Source organism: Primulina eburnea, chromosome 10, assembly GCF_022965805.1.
Source record: "Primulina eburnea isolate SZY01 chromosome 10, ASM2296580v1, whole genome shotgun sequence".
NCBI lineage: Eukaryota > Viridiplantae > Streptophyta > Magnoliopsida > Lamiales > Gesneriaceae > Primulina > Primulina eburnea.
Genome location: NC_133110.1, coordinates 3,559,616 through 3,578,024, shown reverse-complemented (window position 1 = coordinate 3,578,024; position 18,409 = coordinate 3,559,616). Strand labels below are relative to the sequence as shown.

At 36.4% G+C, this 18,409-nt stretch overlaps 3 protein-coding genes across 3 annotated transcripts; 2 read left to right on the top strand and 1 right to left on the bottom strand.

The window, feature by feature from the left end:
- Window positions 1-178: 178 nt before the first annotated feature.
- On the top strand, window positions 179-3,612 carry LOC140842586 (ras-related protein RABC2a-like). The gene is made up of 6 exons (XM_073210592.1): window positions 179-755; window positions 1,634-1,702; window positions 1,846-1,911; window positions 2,124-2,245; window positions 2,316-2,444; window positions 3,244-3,612. The coding sequence occupies exons 1-6, from the start codon at window positions 617-619 to the stop codon at window positions 3,355-3,357; spliced, it is 639 nt and encodes a 212-aa protein (XP_073066693.1). The 5' UTR covers window positions 179-616; the 3' UTR covers window positions 3,358-3,612.
- Window positions 3,613-4,698: 1,086 nt separating this feature from the next.
- On the bottom strand, window positions 4,699-7,151 carry LOC140842585 (uncharacterized). Its single transcript, XM_073210591.1, has 6 exons — window positions 6,892-7,151; window positions 5,593-5,684; window positions 5,434-5,512; window positions 5,263-5,357; window positions 5,048-5,143; window positions 4,699-4,975 (listed from the first exon to the last, which is right to left on the bottom strand). The coding sequence occupies exons 1-6, from the start codon at window positions 7,070-7,072 to the stop codon at window positions 4,907-4,909; spliced, it is 612 nt and encodes a 203-aa protein (XP_073066692.1). The 5' UTR covers window positions 7,073-7,151; the 3' UTR covers window positions 4,699-4,906.
- A 1,337-nt stretch (window positions 7,152-8,488) lies between these two features.
- On the top strand, window positions 8,489-18,056 carry LOC140842584 (pre-mRNA-splicing factor ATP-dependent RNA helicase DEAH7-like). The gene is given in 18 exon segments (XM_073210590.1): window positions 8,489-8,762; window positions 8,859-8,997; window positions 9,518-9,742; window positions 9,951-10,021; window positions 10,682-10,925; window positions 11,120-11,293; window positions 11,424-11,566; window positions 11,689-11,783; window positions 12,849-12,957; window positions 13,719-13,896; window positions 13,988-14,217; window positions 14,305-14,481; window positions 14,989-15,060; window positions 15,211-15,387; window positions 15,848-15,909; window positions 15,990-16,142; window positions 16,223-17,231; window positions 17,233-18,056. Coding segments are annotated over 18 exon segments (3,852 nt in total). The 5' UTR covers window positions 8,489-8,756; the 3' UTR covers window positions 17,821-18,056.
- Window positions 18,057-18,409: the final 353 nt, after the last annotated feature.

Sequence of the window (18,409 nt, the reverse complement as noted above, 5' to 3'; positions counted from 1 at the left end):
CAATAAAACAAATTAGATAATCGTCAAAAGGTCCATTCCGAATGGCCCACAAGAAAACATGGAGCCCAATTGAAAAATAAAACTCACCCACTTCCAAAAAGGGAAAATCCAAACTCACCCCCGTTCTCCGTGTAATTACAACTTTAGCCTCGTACTACAGTTACCGTCACCGTACCGTCACCGTCACCCAAACGAAACACACGTTGCGGTTTGTCGCGGAAACGGAATCAGAAATCCAGAGAGGAAAACACCCGTTGTCTTCGTTCCTCGGTTTTTCTCTATCTATACATACACGCAGACATATTTATCTGTGCGTTATATAAAATATATGTATATGCATGTGTGTCAGTGTGTATAGTAGCTAGAGAGAGAGAGAGAGAGAGAGAGAGAGAGAGAGATGAAGGGAATTATGGGTTGAGTGCCATAAAAAAGGCTTCTTCACCTTTGCCTTTCCAACTCCCTCTCTTTTTAATGGAAAATTCTCAGTGTTTGAGGTTGTTGGGCGGCTTCAATTAAGGGGGGTATACTTTTCTCTAAGTGGGTTATTGTGGAAAAGATAATCTTACTTGTAGAAAGAGAGAGAGAGAGAGAGAGAGAGTGAGGATCATCATTGGGGATGGCTTCTTCTGGTCAGGGGCAGAGCAACTTCGATCTGTCTTTCAAGATCTTGCTCATCGGAGACTCTGCTGTCGGCAAAAGCAGTCTGCTTGTTACTTTCATCTCTAATGCTGTCGACGATCTTTCCCCTACCATTGGTAATGATTTTGTGTTTATCTGGGATTTCTTGACTCTGAGTTCTGCGTCGTGTTGTCTGGTTCATCGAGGTAAAAGGTTGTTATGTAGAGATTTTGGAATGTTTGGTTTTTCGCAAAAAAAAAACAGTGTTGCTGATTATTTCATGGGTTTGTTGGAGTTCTGTATTAATATGTTGATCCAGTTACTTAGGCCAGAATGATAAAATTACTTTGATGTTTGGATGATTTGATAGGGACTTTGGTTCCCATGTGTCCAAAATGACTTTTGCCAAAAGTACTCCCTCATGATAAGTGGTCCACTGTTGCACATCTCCTCACTTATAAGCTGTAGATCGAAGTATATATGCTGGGAATCAAAATCTAAGACATACACGTGAATGTTGTTGATATTTGATACCATCTTAATGAAGTATGATGGGAATCGCATGTGCTTAGTATTGGGAAATAAAGACTGGTTTTGGCTTTTCTTATTAAATTTCTTTGTATCTTGCTTAGGATGGTGAGTAAAAATGTGATATGAGTAACTTCTACTGCTTCTTATTGCATTTGTGTAATCTATCATATGCTTTAATCTTAATTCTCTGTCTTGTACAATCTTTGACTTGAATTTTGTTTGAACTTCCGGTAGATGCACAAAATATGTTGAAGCTGTTAGTGCGCGAGAATTAATAAAATGAAAACCACATCACCCGTGTTTCTTGCTTCTGAAACTCCTTGAGTTCGTAAAACTCATGTTTTCTTTTCCTTTGAACCCCTTGAGTGCATAAAACTATTGCAATATTTTTGTTTGTGGTATGTTTTGGGTTATTTGTTAATATTTTTGATGATTTAACAAGCCATAAATTTTCTATGTACTTACCTCACTGTGATTCACCTAGGTGTGGATTTTAAGATCAAGTTTCTCACAGTTGGAGGGAAAAGGCTGAAACTTACAATTTGGGACACGGGTAACGTAGCAAAATCCTCATTGTTCTTCTACTTGAAATTTCCTTTAGGATTTTCCTTTTTAAAAAATATTCACATCAAAATGTCGGATCATGAAACATGATTTTGTCCTTCTTTGTAATGGTAGATTTTAATGTCTTTTCAGCTGGACAAGAAAGATTCAGGACATTGACAAGCTCATATTATAGAGGTGCTCAAGGGATCGTTCTTGGTGAGCTACGGACGAACCAAAACGTGCTTGTCATTTCGATAAGTTTTGTCTATTATTGTTCACCGTGCTGATTTTCTCTATGAAGCAGAATCATTTTGTTTAGGAACAATTTGTTATCATGTTTGCATATTTATGAATAATTTGGTTTAAATGCATTTTCTGCTAGTTTTTGTCCTCGGTCATTCATTGATAGCATTTGTTTTCTTTTCCAGTTTATGATGTGACAAGAAGGGATACATTTAGAAACTTGTCGGATGTGTGGGCAAAAGAACTGGAGCTCTACTCCACCAACGAAAATTGTGTCAAGATGCTTGTCGGAAATAAAGTTGATATGGTAAGTAAATATGGTTTTGGTTGTTGGGAGCTTGTTCTTGTTTCCTCTCTCATCATTGGGACTATTTCAGGAATCAGAACAAGTTGTGAGCAGGGAAGAAGGGCTTGCCCTGGCGAAAGAGCTTGGCTGTCTATTTCTTGAATGCAGCTCTAAAACTCGAGTAAATGTGGAGCAATGTTTTGAAGAACTCACGCAGAAGGTAAGAAAATACATGTTACTTTAGTTTCGTTTTCAAGAATACAGCTCGAGATCTTGCTATGGCAATAGATGTTGAAGAGTTGAGTCGTGCACATAGAAAAAGGTAATTTAATGGTTCGTCTCACATACAAGATAGCTTTCATTTTAGTCCGTTACTTTATGACAGAGGCTTGTTTCATTGAAGTACGGTCTATAAATGAGTCCACGACTCGACGTCAACAAAAAAAGGAAAACATTGAGCTCCATATATGCATGCTAGTGCACCAAGTACTTGCGATGCATGTGCATAGAATATAAAAAAAATTCGTGACTAAAATTTATTTTTGTAAATTTGAATATATTTATAATATTTGTTTCTAGGATAATGAGATAGATATTTAAAATAATGAGATAGGGGGAAAAGAATGTGGGATGTTTTCGAGGGAAAAGAACGTGGGATGTTTTCGAGGGAACAATTTACTTTTTTCCACCTTAATTATTATATATCTAGGAAGAATGATACGGACAAATTTGGACATCTTTTAATTTTATGAAATATTGTTACTCTAAGAGGTTTACACATTATAATATGGTAGAGATATTGATAATAATTTATATATTAAAATATTAATTTTATTTATTGAAACTAAACTGTTTGAAAATTATTTTTGAGCCTGCGATCTTGTGAATAACTTTGAGCTCGAGCTGGAGCCAAAAAATCCAAGCTTAATGGAAATTAAATTGATGCTCATGGCTCGACTCACCTTATACACCTGTCTGGAATGCACTTAGCCGGGCCTTGGCAAATGTTTTATTTCCAGATTATGGAGGTTCCTCGACTTCTTGAAGAAGGATCAACGGTAGTGAAGAGAAATATCTTAAAAAAGAAGCAAGAACAGCGGACACCGCCCAATGGTGGTTGTTGCTCCTCCTAGTCCAGGTGGTTTGCTCCAAGAAACACTGTAATAGTATAGTCTCGAATTTTCCCAACTCTGAGTTTCTCCTCCACATGTGAAGTTCAGAATTTGTATATCTGATGACAAACATGCTTGTGATGATGCACTAGATATGTATGCGCTGCATCTTGTAGGATTCGGTAGCTTTTGTAAAGTTGTAAACCAGTTTGGGTTTATGATCTCTATTCTCTGTTTGAAAGTTGATTGACTTTGCCCATGGCACAACTCTGTCAATATTCGTGGCGCATTTTTCTTTGCTCGGATCTCCAAATCGGAGCATAAGCTCACGCCGTTGATATTTTTCATACATGAATCAATCAAAATTTTAGCACAGGGAAGATAGATGGTTTTGGTTTTGGACACGGAAACATAACTCCAGGGGAGATCAACTATATACCAATTTGTAATTTTGGGATGCACAGATGAGGATCAAAATGATTCCTCGAGTAATTTAAGGACTTGTGAAATCGCTATCTTTTTTTAAAAATGATTCTTCAAATTTTCACTCAAAACAATAGGTTTTGATGTTTCTTGACCACATGTTTTTATTTCCGTTCGATTTTATTAAAATCTCAAAACTAATCTCATCATTTCCTAATAGAAAATGAATTAAATCTTTAATGTTTTCTATCGAACCAAATGCCTCCATATTAAAGTTTTTGGTATCTAGAAATTTTACAACGCAAACATACAAAACCCAAAAGAAGATGGTTCTTATTACCACTTTAACTGTATTTTTCCAATCTCCAAAAGAGGACGTTTAAGCCTTTAAACAAGTATTTAAAAATAAAATGAAATCTATCTAATATAATAGATTTTCGTTTGATGATTGAAAAATGTAATTATATGATATTTTTGTAATAAATTTTTTGGAAACATTTATCCTCGATAATTTCATCTAATCCAAAATTACTCTCTAATTTATTCAAATAAATGAATAGAAATATATGTTATTTAATAATGATATTTTTATTATTTTATTTAAAAAAACTAATATGAAAATCACTTTATTTATCAAAAAAACTATATCTTAAAGAAATCAGCTTTTCATTTTTTTTGAAAACTATTTAATTCTGAATTTTTCCCACTTTTTCTAAAGCTATCCATTCAATCACTTCTACAAATCATTACTTCTTATTTTTTTTCCACTTTTTCATAATTTATAAATTTAACCACTTCTACAAAGCATGATCGTTTGCAAACAATCCTTGATTCGTCACCCTTGTTCAATAAATAAAATCAGTACCACTCTTTAACATACACATAAAGCAGAGGAAAGGGCACCATTGAACACAAGCTCATAAATTAGACAAGTAGCCTCAGAGGAAAGGGCGCCATTGAACACAAGCTCGTAAATTAGGCAATTAGCCTCGGTTCATAAATAAGAACTCAATATCACAATGAAGAATCCTATCCACAATATCTTTCACATGGTCACACTAGAAAATTTGCCAGAGACGCATTTAAAAATTGAGTAAAAGCCTGAATCCTAAGTACACTATTTTTAGTAGCAGGTTCAATGTATAGATTAAGCACCTGAAGCCATTTCCAATATTCTCCTAGCATCAGTTCCTGCCTCGGCGAGTTCAGTTGGAGTCTGTGAACACAACTCGTTAAGTAACTTGATGGTTCAGAAAAGAAAAAGATAAAAACCCAACTCATATATTACCTTCCCATCTATGTTTGTTGTCGTGGGAGAAGCTCCATGAGCAAGCAACAAGCTTACAACATTCCCATATTCACCTCTAGCAGCATGGTGAAGAGGCTAAAAGATGCACCAAACGTGTGTTAATTTTGAAGTACCATCATTTTGAAATTACCTTTTTCCACAAGCTAAAGCAGTGTTATGACAATTCAAACCAATAAATGGCAATACAGACTCACAGTGTCCCCATCCCCATCAACAGTTTCAAGCATTCTCTTCAAACGCTCTGGATCATTAGCACGATTTATAAGTTCATTTACTATCTCTGAATGACCTGTGAATGAAAAGAGAATATGTAAGATTTTATGAAACAAGAATATGATGGGTACACAGAAGGTTGATCAACCCACCTCCTGCACATGCATCATGCAGGGGAATTCCACCATCTTCATCCTTTGCCTCCAAGTTGGCTCCCCTTTCCAACAAAAACTGCAGAATAATACAATTATTCAGTAAAACTTGAGAACTAAAAACTGAAATGGAAGTATCCTGGGTTGAGATGATGTGACCTGCACACATGTCAAATGCCCATACAAACACGTAAGATGAAGAACTGTGTCACCGTCCTCAACTGGTTCATCTATGCTGCCATTAAAATTGTCTGCAATCCTCCATAGAATTTTGAACAAGTATTAAACCAAAATGAACGATTTTGCACAAATCTGGCAAAAATAAGAGTCATAGCATGGCTGGAACCCACCCAATAAAAAATATCAATCCAAAAAGAAAAGGAAGTTAAACAATTACATAGTTTCAAATGTCAACGTACTAGAGCCTTAACTATATAGGATGGAGTGCTTGACACTTTATTAGAAGTGATAATTGATGATAAAGGTGCGTCTAAAATGCCTAAAACTCATACAAAAATTCAAGCACCACAATACATTGATCCTTGCCAGTTGTTGCACCAACTCCAGAACCAAACATAAAAACTAGTAATGCCAAGTTTTTCAAACCGTAGCGCAGTCCATGAGCCACATTCAAGGTGGCAGGAGCGGTTCGATAAATACTCGCTACCATACACTCACCATAATGGAATGGATATTTACTAGACCTAATAATCACTAACAACAACAGAAGATGTAAAATATGCTCCAGAGTTGACATCTCTTGGCATACTTAAAATTAAAAACCTTGTCACTAATCAACTACTTGTCTGAGCCACATTCAAGACAACTGCCAAATAATAACTTTCCAAGAACAAAAACAAGAAAAGCCTTGAGCAGTCGAGCCACGGTTTTTCCAGCACTAAAGAAAGAGAACTGAAAAAGAAGGACCTCGGAAAATTTCCAATTGAACATTTGAGCGGTAGCAAAATAAAATTCAATAACACAAATGAAATTTTCCAGATCATGGATCGCTGCATGAGATAGCAAGCAAACTGCTACTCATACTCAGTTCCTACAAAAAGGTTGAACTAAGAACCGTGCGCATTATCAACAGCCGCCGGAGCGAAATTAAAGTGTAGTTGAGTGCAAAGAAAACTCAATCCAAATAAAAACCCTTAATTTTCAAGAAATCATATACTCTGTCAGCTTACTGCACAGCATTCAACTCTCATGCTGAACATAGGCCGAGAGACTGTGCTTAATACTGCTTATGAATCCCACAAAATTCATAGCAGAGTATCATTTGAATCGAAACATATTTCTTAGTTAAATTTTCCTGCACAACTTCCAAGCACGTCGTTGGCGCCATCAAAGGAAATCAAATCAAACAATGTGTTTAGGAAATATTTTTTTTTAAAAAAAAGGTATATAACGTCTTTGGAGAGTGTGTGCGCACGCGCTTCATAAAATAGCGATTACCGAGAGCTATGCGGAGGGCGTTGATGTCACCAGACTCAGCGGCGGAGACGAGGGGACGGAGGTGTATAGGTGTTTCGGAGTGGTACATGTCATCTTCTTCCCCAAACTCGACCCTTTCCTCTTCAAACAGACCGCCTTCTTCATCGTCGCTGCCGTCTAGACGACCGTCCGGCACCGCCATCAACAAACGATTTCTACTCAACGGCGGACTTCAATTAGCAGCTGGAGAAACCCAGGGTAGGAGACTCGAAAGAAAATATAAAAAAAATTAGGTTATAGTTTTACTAATATTATATATTATTATTATTATTTGATGGATTAGTTTGAAAATAAATTTAATTTTCAATAGAAACTCTTTCCATACAAACTTCTTTACTAATTTAAACTTGAATGTGACGTGTACATGTATATATCAAATATTTATTTTTAAATAATTTTTTTTGTAAATTATTGATTTTTATAATAATTGTTTAAGTTACGGTGATTATTAATTAAATATTCAAAGTTTAGATAATAATAAAAAAATATTAGTAATTTTTTTAAAAAGGATGAGGTATGACCATTGTCCATTATCATTGTGTGTGTCAAATATACAAAAATCAAAGAGTAAAATACCAAAACATTATACTTTTGGTAAAGAGCAAAGACCAAATATTTTATAATACTTTTTGTTTTTTTATCATGAATCAACTTAATCCACAATTATCATGAAAATATATTGTTAATATATAAATAATATTTTTTTATGCATTGGTTCGATTGGATATTCGTCTTATAAAATTTAACCATTAAACAATCTGAGTTTTTGTATTGAAAAATATATTTTAATTTTATTAGTCGTCATTATGGAGTACATGTCAAATAGTGCCCAAGATTTAAAAAAAATATGTTTTTTTTTTTTAGAAACCAAGGATTCAAAGTTTAAAATTTTAGGATGTAAAATGAGGTTTTAAATATTAATCGGGAACTTTTAACTTTTAGGCCCCGTTTGGTTTGAGGGATAAAATAGGTTTATATTATTTATAATACTTTATCCTTCGTTTGGTACGCGTGATTATTTAACTCACTTTATCCCTCATATGAATGATTATGTTATATTAAGTAGGTTAAAATAATACCTCCTCACCCCTAGGATTATTTATCCTACTCTTAATCCATCTTATTTTTCCAATATTACCCTTCTCCTAAATTCAAACTCACCACCACTTCCCGCCTAAATTCAAACTCACCACCACTTCCCGCCGCCGCAACGACCGCCGCGGCCGACCGCCGCCCGCCGCCACACCGCGACGCCGATGCGACCATTTCGGGCCGCCGGCGGCCGTTTCTGTTGCAGCCCCCGTCAGCCGTTCCGCACATTTCGCACGCCGCCGCCGCGTCACGCGTCTCGTCGCCCGAAGGGGAAGGCAATTAGTCTTTCATCAAAAATCAAATTATCCACACTAAAATCTTCCGCATTTTATTTTACATATTATCCATCCTACACAATCATTTTCTTTATCATTAATATTAATCATAATTTTTCTATCTTCCAACCAACTCAGTTCAAGTGATAAAAATAAAATAAAATTTAGTTTATATAATTATCACTAGGATTTTAAAAGCTAAAGAAAAAAACAAAACCGAGCCTCTAAACCGTGCGGACCGCCCAAGCCCGAACCAACCGACCACAGTCTGCCACGCACTCCTCCCCACGACCCAGCACCGATAGCCGCCCACCACCGCCACCGAGGCTACCAGAAAACGCCCTAAAGTCCAAAACTTTACGACCTGAAGCAGAGCTGGTTGGGTTCGTTTTTAACTCTTCGACGAATTGCAGGTTCTTGAGATCCAAGGATTGCTTAGCAAAACCTCCGCGAACCTACATGGAGGTCGGTGTACTATGATCAAAACTTACACATGTACTCAGTGATGCGATTTTATGTTGACTATGGTGTTTCTTTGTTCTTGTTTACCTGTGAATTCAGAGAAATGGAGATGGAGTACAGCTTGACCTTGATAAAATAACAGACACTCTTGAACCAGAGGATACTACGACTGGTGGCCTTTTTGTACCTGGAAAGGATAGAGTTATGTTCAGACCTCCCGAGAAGAAATCCATGTTAGGTTTGATTGACATTTTCGTGGGTTTAAAACTGCTCTTGTTCTACCGTAATCATGAGTTTTACAAGTTAATGATTCAGTATTATAAACATATTTGAAATGCAGAAAAATGAGCTGCTCTTTTCCTGAAATTAGATCAATTTTGTTTTTTTCCACCTTTATAGAATCTTATTGTTTCAGCTGTGTTGTATATCTTATCCGATGGTAATTAGTTTTGTTACTGAGCAATTCCAATCTGAATGTTAGGTCCACTGATTTCTGCTTATATGTGGTAACTTCACTTGCACAAGATAAAATTTGCCTGAAATTGGGGAACTAGTTTATTTCTTGATGTTACATCTTTGGAACATTCTTGCTACCTTTTCTGTCTCTATTGGCTTTGCCACCTTGTCTCGTCACTTTATCTTTGTGTTTACTTATCTCATATTCTTTCCTTGACTGCAGTCTGCAGCTGAATTTTCTAGTTGAGCAATGTTTATTTGACTATCGATAAGCATTATATCCCAGTGTGTTATTATGATAGGGCTCGATGTCCTCGCAAGGAAAAAACGCGAGGAATTAAACATGGAGGGTGCATTCATGGTTCCGAAAGACCGGGTTGCTTCTATTGCAGCATCTCTCAATGAAGAAGATGAAATGTCCCTTCATTCAGGAATTGATGAATTGGAGAGTAACGTGTCTAATGATGTGCACAAGTATTCTAACAGACAATACCGTGAATTAGCAACAAGTAAAACGTCTAATTCAGGTAGCATATCGTGTTTTAGTATTGTTTTAAGAATCTATTGAACAAAACCAAGCGTCAATAAATACATAACTTTAGAATTCTAATGGTTATACTTTCAGAGTTTAGATATTTTCGTAAAAGATTCCATGAAATATTGCATTCAGTTATTATCTCTTAGTTCTGTACCGAGTTCATTTTTTTACTCAACGGTCTGTCCCTTGCATTTCAGGAACTGTTGTTACTGAAGAAATATGTAACACTGAAATGTATGTAAATCGCTGTGCGGATGATCGTGTTAAGGTTTGTACTACATGCCTCTGGCATTGATTCCCTGTTTTAATCTTTATTCACATCATCGAGTGTTCAAAGTATATCATGATGTGATTGTTTCTGAACCCGAGATGAAATCTCAAACTACTGTTTTTTAGCAGGAATTTAAGTAGTAGCATCAACAAAGGGCACTACTTGCATCGGTCTTCATGAATTCATGAGACCTAAAAACTAGTAGTTTGAAAACTCATCTCAGGCCCCAGAAACTATCGTAGTAGCGTAATGAATTCATAAGGCCCGGAATCTGGTTTCTTAATCTCGAGGATGATCATCATATCTTTATTTGTTATCTGCCATTTTAGAATTTAATTTTTTTCCTTCACGTTGTTCACTTTTTCTGGAATTCTAATTGGTTACTATATATTAAGAATAAATGCATGTTTTACGCTGCATACTCTTTGCGATGACGAGAAATACTAGCATGCTTTGGAGTTGCTGATATACAATACTAAATGAAATATGACTGAATAAACTAAGTCATTGAGGTGCTGAACGTTGACTTTAACCAATTATGCTGTCAGTTTTAAGGCCAAGAATCGATATATTTTCTAAAGTTTGCTTGTGTGGTCACATTCATGAATTCCTGGTATCTTGCAGCTCCTGTAATTTAACATTTGCATCCTGTTTTAGGTTTCGGCTAAATCCACTGGAAGGTCCAGGCAAAGAAGTCCTAGTTCTGACCTAGTCCATTACGATAGGAGTAGAAGCAAATGTGTGGAAGAGTGCAGAAGCTCATGTAATGCCGGTAGAAATAGACATAGTTTTGTCAGGGAAGGGAGGACTCACAGAGAATCATCTCAAAGTCGTCAGAGAGTTCCGGGTGAAGATTATGGAAGAAAAAGATATAGACATGACAGTTCTAGGAAATCTCCTGGTATCTCTACTTTGTGACCTGAATGATTTTGCTTCTTTAATCAAATACATTGAACTAAATGTGGTTTAGAGCATGACATAAAATACGTCAACATTTAAATATGATATTTCATGTGAATAACATACGTGAATATGATGGAGTTATTTTCGTGTTTATTCCTTTTTATTCTTAGATAATGATGTAATCCGTGGCAGGTAGATCTGACTGGGATGATGGACGGTGGGAATGGGAAGATACTCCTCGTCGCGATGGTCATAGTTCTAGCAGCAGGCACCATCGACCTTCTCCATCCCCCATGCTTGTTGGGGCCTCTCCTGATGCAAGACTTGTTTCTCCGTGGTTGGGTGGGCGGACCCCTAATTCTACCGGTAAGTTTCATACTATTCCATTATATTTTTAAGTTGCACATTGGAAATTGGAATTATCTTGTCTGGTTTCTCAGGCAAGATTATGTGCATTATTTGCTAGTAAGTAATCAAAGTTGATTCTTCACTGAAGCTGCTGCATCTCCTTGGGATATCATTGTCCCGTCCCCTACTCCAGTTCGAGCATCTGGGTCCTCTGTTAGGTCTGCAAGTTCCCGATATGGCGGAAAATCTAATCAGATTGCATTCTCTGCAAATAAGTTGAAATCAGCAGAGGTAACTCATTTCTTCCTTGTTTTAGTTTCAAATTTTCTTGAATTTTTCTGGTATTTAGTTTTAGTTTACCTGATAGACCGGGTTCATTTGTTTTTTACCCATACCCTATTTTATGATTATAGGATGAAGAAGATGGCCTGGATGGATCTGAAGATCAGAATCGCGAGATATCAGAAAGTATACGCTTAGAAATGGAGTATAACTCTGATCGTGCATGGTAATTGAATTGTTTATATTTCTATGAAATGTGTAGTCAAAGATCATGATATGTTTTGTATAGTATATCGCATGGTCACTATAACTGGAATGCATTTGGTCTATCAACTCAATTGCCTATACGATGGATGTAGAGTTTAACCGAAGTTAAAAGACTCAACAATGGATCCTTTCGAATCATGAACTGAAACCAGTACCCTCTCTAAAAAAATCAAGACCGGAATTGTGAACTTACAGTGCGGTTCTTGTTCCTAAAAATAAGAAAACGGAACTGTCAATTAATCATAGATTTTGAGGTTTTGTAGTGCACATAGACAAGTTAAATTATATAATTAAGTTACTTGATTTTTATAAATTGAATTTACCCTTTACTTTGTTTCTTTTTCAATAAAGACTAAATAGGAACAAGAACTATAAAATAATCTTAAATTTTAAGGTTTTGTGCTATACATATACAAGTTAAATTATGTAATTAAATTACTAGATTATATAAATTAAACTTACCCTTTTTTTATTTTTCAATTTTCAATAAAGACTAAATATTAGAATTATGTTATGATATAATTGTTAAATAATTAGTTTAATTACCTTATTTGTTGTACATTAATTTTTTTATCGATAAATTGAAAAGAATAAATTTTAAATCAAATCGGTTCAAACTGAGACCAAACCAAAATTGAAACCACTAAAAGTCAAAAGCGAAACCATATCCAAACCGTTTGGTTTTAGTTCCACCTTTCATAAAAATCAAAACCGTCAGCTTTAGAACCGTGGTGATAAGAAATGGATTTGAAAATGTGCTAATTAATTTTGAAAGATAGTCTATTAGTTTGTTGCTTCATTTTAGAAAGAAATTGAGATAAATGGGCAATCTAATGAATCACCAATCTTTTATCATGTAAAGGCATGACTAGAAGAGCTCTTTAAAATTCAATCTTCAACTTTTCGATCCTAGTTTTTGTTCACTGAGTTACTTTTGGCTGTATTGTCTGTGCATATGGTTATTTTGTTACCTATGAGTGCTTTATTTTTGTCTCATAATGAATGCGGTGCTGTCTTTTTATAGGTATGACCGAGAAGAGGGTGGGGCCTTAAATGATGCAGATACTTCGTCACTTTTTCTCGGTGACGAGGCGTCCTTTCAGAGGAAAGAGGCAGAGTTGGCTAAGAGACTGGTAAATTTACAAGGCATTAGTATGATGTAGCCTTTTTTAGCAGCATTAAGAAGATTTCTACCCAGACATTACTTTACTCCAAATTCTAAAAGTTTTCAAGCAATATCAAATTATATCACGCAACTGAAAAAAATATTGTTTATGCTGGTTCCTCATTCAGTTTGAGTTAATTGTCAATAAGAGGAGCGTATCCTGTGTTTCTTTGTATTTGATTTGTGGTGATGATGTTATGACTAAAAATGGCTAATAGCGCTAACATTCTAGTAGGGGGACGTTTGGCAATTTCTGGATCTTGTGTATATATTAAATGTCTATTTGTATATTTTTTTAAAATAAAGTAAAAATACATTACAAGTGAGATGGGGTAGTGCTTTCAACAGTTGTGGTTCTGTTTTTGGGTTTCAGTGGCACATGCCAGGTATTGGGGTTTTCAAATCTTATTCCTGTTTAGGAAATAGGCCTTAGAAGAACATTTTTGACATACTCTTTTTTATTTTTTGGCATAAGTTTTTAGAAAATTAACTGCTCTGAAAGACGCGTTCTCAATGTTCCTGAGGTTAAGTATGCAAATTGTATTGTATTACTTGTTTTTATAGATTGCTTCGTAGAGCATTCGATAGAAAATCTCTAAATTTGTTCCCATAGTGATATGCTCCATTGATTCATGTTTTATCCATTATCTGTGTGTGGTTTTCATGTTTTGAGCCTTTTTTTTCCAATTGAAATTTTAGTTCCACAGCCATTTATTTCCTTAATGACAGACACGAAGAGATGGAAGTAAGATGACGCTGTCTCAGAGCAAAAAACTATCACAACTCACTGCTGACAATGCTCAGTGGGAAGACCGCCAACTTATGAGATCAGGGGCTGTCAGAGGGACAGAGGTGCAAACTACCTTTGATGATGAGGATGAACGAAAGGTTATTCTTCTTGTGCATGGTAAGTATCAAAATTATCGTATTGTAGTTCATGGCATGATTATCGTAGATAAAAGTTTTTCTCTAAGAGGTTTTCAACGTCTCTCATTCAGACACAAAGCCCCCTTTTCTGGATGGGAGGATTGTTTATACTAAACAAGCTGAGCCTATCATGCCAATAAAAGACCCTACATCAGATATGGCTGTAATATCTCGAAAAGGATCAACTCTTGTTAGGGAAATCCATGAAAAACAGAGCATGAACAAATCGCGGCAGCGCTTTTGGGAGCTTGCAGGTTCAAAACTAGGTGAGATTCTTGGCGTTGAGAAAACTGCAGAACAGGTATGTCAAATTAGTTTTGTGAAGATAATGGGTTAAACTTTTTTAACTAAGCTATAGTATCTAAAGATTTTTTCCATCAATGATTAGATTGATGCAGATACCGCTGTAGTGGGTGAACAAGGTGAAGTTGATTTCAAGGAGGATGCCAAATTCGCACAGCATTTGAAGAAAGGTGAAGCAGTGAGCGAGTTTGCTAAATCGAAAACAATATCTCAACAAAGACAGTATTTGCCCATATTTTCTGTACGAGAGGAATTACTGCAGGTTGGGAAACCATTATCCGGCTGTTTTTCTTGACGGCTTTAAGATATAAGAGGTCTTCAAACATTTCTTGAGTAACGAGTGCAATGTTAATTAGTAGATGCATTTAAGCAAACTAGTAGAAGATTAGACAATGTTAATTATTGACAATTCGCATACCTGAACTCATTATCGAATAATTTATTTGCTCTGTTGTTTTGATTGTAGTAATTTTCTTCTATTTGGAATTGCCATCGTTTACAAATGTCAAACCTACTCATTATTCATTATAATTTTCTGTCTTTAATGGTAATCATCTCCTTCCTATTTGGCACATTGTTCACTAATGTATATTTAAACTCATTATTGTATGATTTATTCACTCTATTGTTTTGATGTCATAATTTTCATTTGACTTGGCATTGTCATCTTTTACAAAGGTCAAGCCTGAAGTCAGTCTCTGTATTTTTCTCTCTACCTTTCTAACGGTAATGATCTTCTTCCTATTTGACCCACTGTTCATAAATATAGGTGATTCGTGAGAATCAGGTGGTGATAGTGGTTGGGGAAACTGGCTCTGGAAAGACCACACAATTAACTCAGGTTTGTTAAAACTTGTTGTAGGTAAATCTAATTTTTTTTCTCTGGTTTGGCGAGTGCTTCACCTTTCTCGTGTGTATTTATCTTTTTGGGGGTGTGCATTTGTTAAAATATTTGGTTCTGCATCGACGACTTATGTGTGACCATTGGCAGTATCTGCATGAAGATGAGTACACAAGCAGCAGCATTGTTGGTTGCACACAACCAAGGCGTGTAGCAGCCATGAGTGTAGCCAAAAGAGTGAGTGAAGAGATGGAAACTGAGCTTGGTGATAAAGTTGGATATGCGATACGGTTCGAGGATGTGACAGGACCTAATACGGTTATCAAGGTAACACATTGTACATTCCTTCAACCTTGGTTCATAGAGGTCTTCATTTGCTTTAACAAGATAAATTAGTGTTAAGTTGATGACATTACCAGATTCGTGACAATTTTAAAACAGGCATGTTATTCTTGTATCTTAACAATGAACTTTTCCATTTTATCCACTAATATGTGTTTATACTTTTATTAATGGCTACAAGGACAAGCAACAACATTGCTCAACTGTTGCATCTAGTTTAGGATAAGTAGCTGGGCCACTAATTGGTTTGATGTGCTAGAACTTATCTATAAATAAGACTAATACTCACCTCTGTTGTCACAGTCGTGAAGCCTGATTTTCAATGATCACACTGGTGGCTGTTGAGCTATGTGATCAATGTTTATTTACTTCGCTGTTAGTCTAATGTTCAATGGTCACACTGGTGCTCGTAGAGCTTTGTAATTAATGATTTCTTACTCTGCAGTACATGACTGATGGTGTGCTTTTGAGGGAGACACTTAAAGATTCAGATCTGGAAAAATATAGGTGTTTTTACCTAAAAAATGGATGTCGAATTATTTTTCTTGTGTATGTGATCTTTTACCCTCTTTACGTTGATTGTGTAGGGTCATTGTGATGGATGAAGCCCATGAACGATCCTTGAGCACAGATGTGCTGTTTGGCATCCTCAAGAAAGTTGTGGCAAGGCGCCGCGATTTCAAGCTCATTGTGACTTCTGCCACTCTTAATGCTCAGAAATTCTCAAATTTTTTTGGAAGGTATGTTTTGCATTTAATTTATACTGAAGTCTGGATTTTCGTTTGCTAACCATTCCTACCCGATTTCATTCTCCATGCAGCGTTCCTGTATTTCACATTCCTGGAAGAACTTTTCCTGTCCAGATCTTGTACAGTAAAACTCCTTGTGAAGATTATGTTGAAGCTGCTGTGAAACAGACTATGACGATCCACATCACTAGTGCTCCGGGTGATATTCTCATCTTCATGACTGGTCAGGATGAGATCGAGGCAACATGTTATGCTCTTTCAGAGCGCATGGAACAGTTGATTGCCTCAAAAAAGGATGCCCCAAAGCTCTCAATCCTCCCCATTTACTCCCAGCTCCCTGCTGATTTGCAGGCAAAGATTTTCCAAAAAGCTGAAGATGGTGCTCGGAAGTGTATCGTTGCTACCAACATTGCTGAGACATCTTTGACTGTTGATGGAATCTTCTATGTTATTGACACGGGTTACGGTAAAATAAAGGTGTATAACCCCCGAATGGGAATGGATGCTCTCCAAGTATTTCCTGTCAGTCGTGCTGCTGCTGATCAGCGAGCTGGGCGTGCTGGAAGAACTGGGCCAGGGACTTGTTATCGTCTTTATACCGAGAGTGCCTACCTAAATGAAATGCTTCCCAGTCCTGTCCCAGAAATCCAAAGAACCAACCTTGGCAATGTTGTTCTGTTGCTAAAGTCTCTCAAAATCGACAATTTGTTGGATTTTGACTTTATGGATCCTCCTCCTCAAGAAAACATCCTAAATTCCATGTACCAGTTGTGGGTCTTAGCCGCTTTGAACAATGTTGGGAGTCTTACAGACCTCGGTTGGAAAATGGTGGAGTTTCCACTTGATCCTCCCCTCGCCAAGATGCTGTTAATGGGTGAGCAGCTCGAATGCATCAATGAGGTTTTGACAATTGTGTCAATGCTGTCAGTACCCTCTGTTTTCTTCAGACCTAAGGATAGGGTTGAGGAGAGTGACGCAGCAAGGGAAAAGTTCTTTGTGCCAGAGTCAGACCACCTAACGCTCCTCAATGTGTATCAGCAATGGAAATCTAATCAATATCGGGGTGATTGGTGCAATGATCCATTTTCTGCACGTAAAAGGGTTGCGTAAGGCCAGAGAGGTGAGATCCCAGTTGCTGGACATTTTGAAAACTTTGAAGATTCCACTTACGTCTAGTGGCCCTGATTGGGATGTCGTGAGAAAAGCCATATGCTCAGCTTACTTTCACAATTCTGCACGTCTGAAAGGTATTGGAGAGTACGTCAACTGCAGGAATGGAATTCCATGCCACTTACATCCAAGCAGTGCCATATATGGCCTGGGTTATACTCCAGATTATGTGGTTTATCACGAGTTGATACTTACGACGAAGGAATACATGCAATGCGCTACAGCAGTTGAACCCCAGTGGCTAGCTGAGTTAGGACCCATGTTTTTCTCGGTAAAGGAGTCAGATACATCAATGATAGAGCATAAGAAGAGACAAAAGGAAGAGAAAACTGCCATGGAAGAAGAAATGGAGAACTTGAGAAAGGTCCAAGCCGGAAGGGAGAAAGATAGCAAGGAGAAGGAAAAGAAGAAGAGGGCCGAGCAACAGCAGCGAGTTTCTATACCTGGCTTGAAGCAGGGGTCGTCTACCTATTTGAGACCAAAAAGGCTCGGTTTGTAGTTTATGAAGGATTGCCGAATATATTTAAGCCACGGATTCTGTTTTTGTTTTCAATTAACATGATTATATTTAGCTTGAGGTTTGTCTTGTCTTGTGTTGTCGGCATCAGGAGCCCGTGAGAAGTGTGGGTTTGAGGATAAAACCAGGAGAGCTTCATTTAAAACTCTGAAATATAAAGTGCAAAACAATTGAGTGATAATATAATAATTTGGGGACCAAAGAATTGACATGGATGATTAATTAATCGATTTTAAAATAAATCAAAAGAAAATGAAGTTTATAATCTTCTTCAAAATATTATAATTCTTTAGTAAGTTTTTTGTGAGACAGTTTTATTGATATACATCTTTGTGACGGGTTGATCAAGTCCATTCTTAAATGAAAAACTTTGTTTTTCATGATTCGAGTTGAATAAGATATATATTTCACAAAATTGATCCGCGAAACAGCTTCATAGAAGTGTGTGTAAATTTTTATTTTTAAGTCAAGTAAATTAACATCTATGAATAATATAAATAATACATGGATAATAACTTTGGGTATTCTATGATACTATAAATATATGATTTTGAATTGTAAATTTACATGT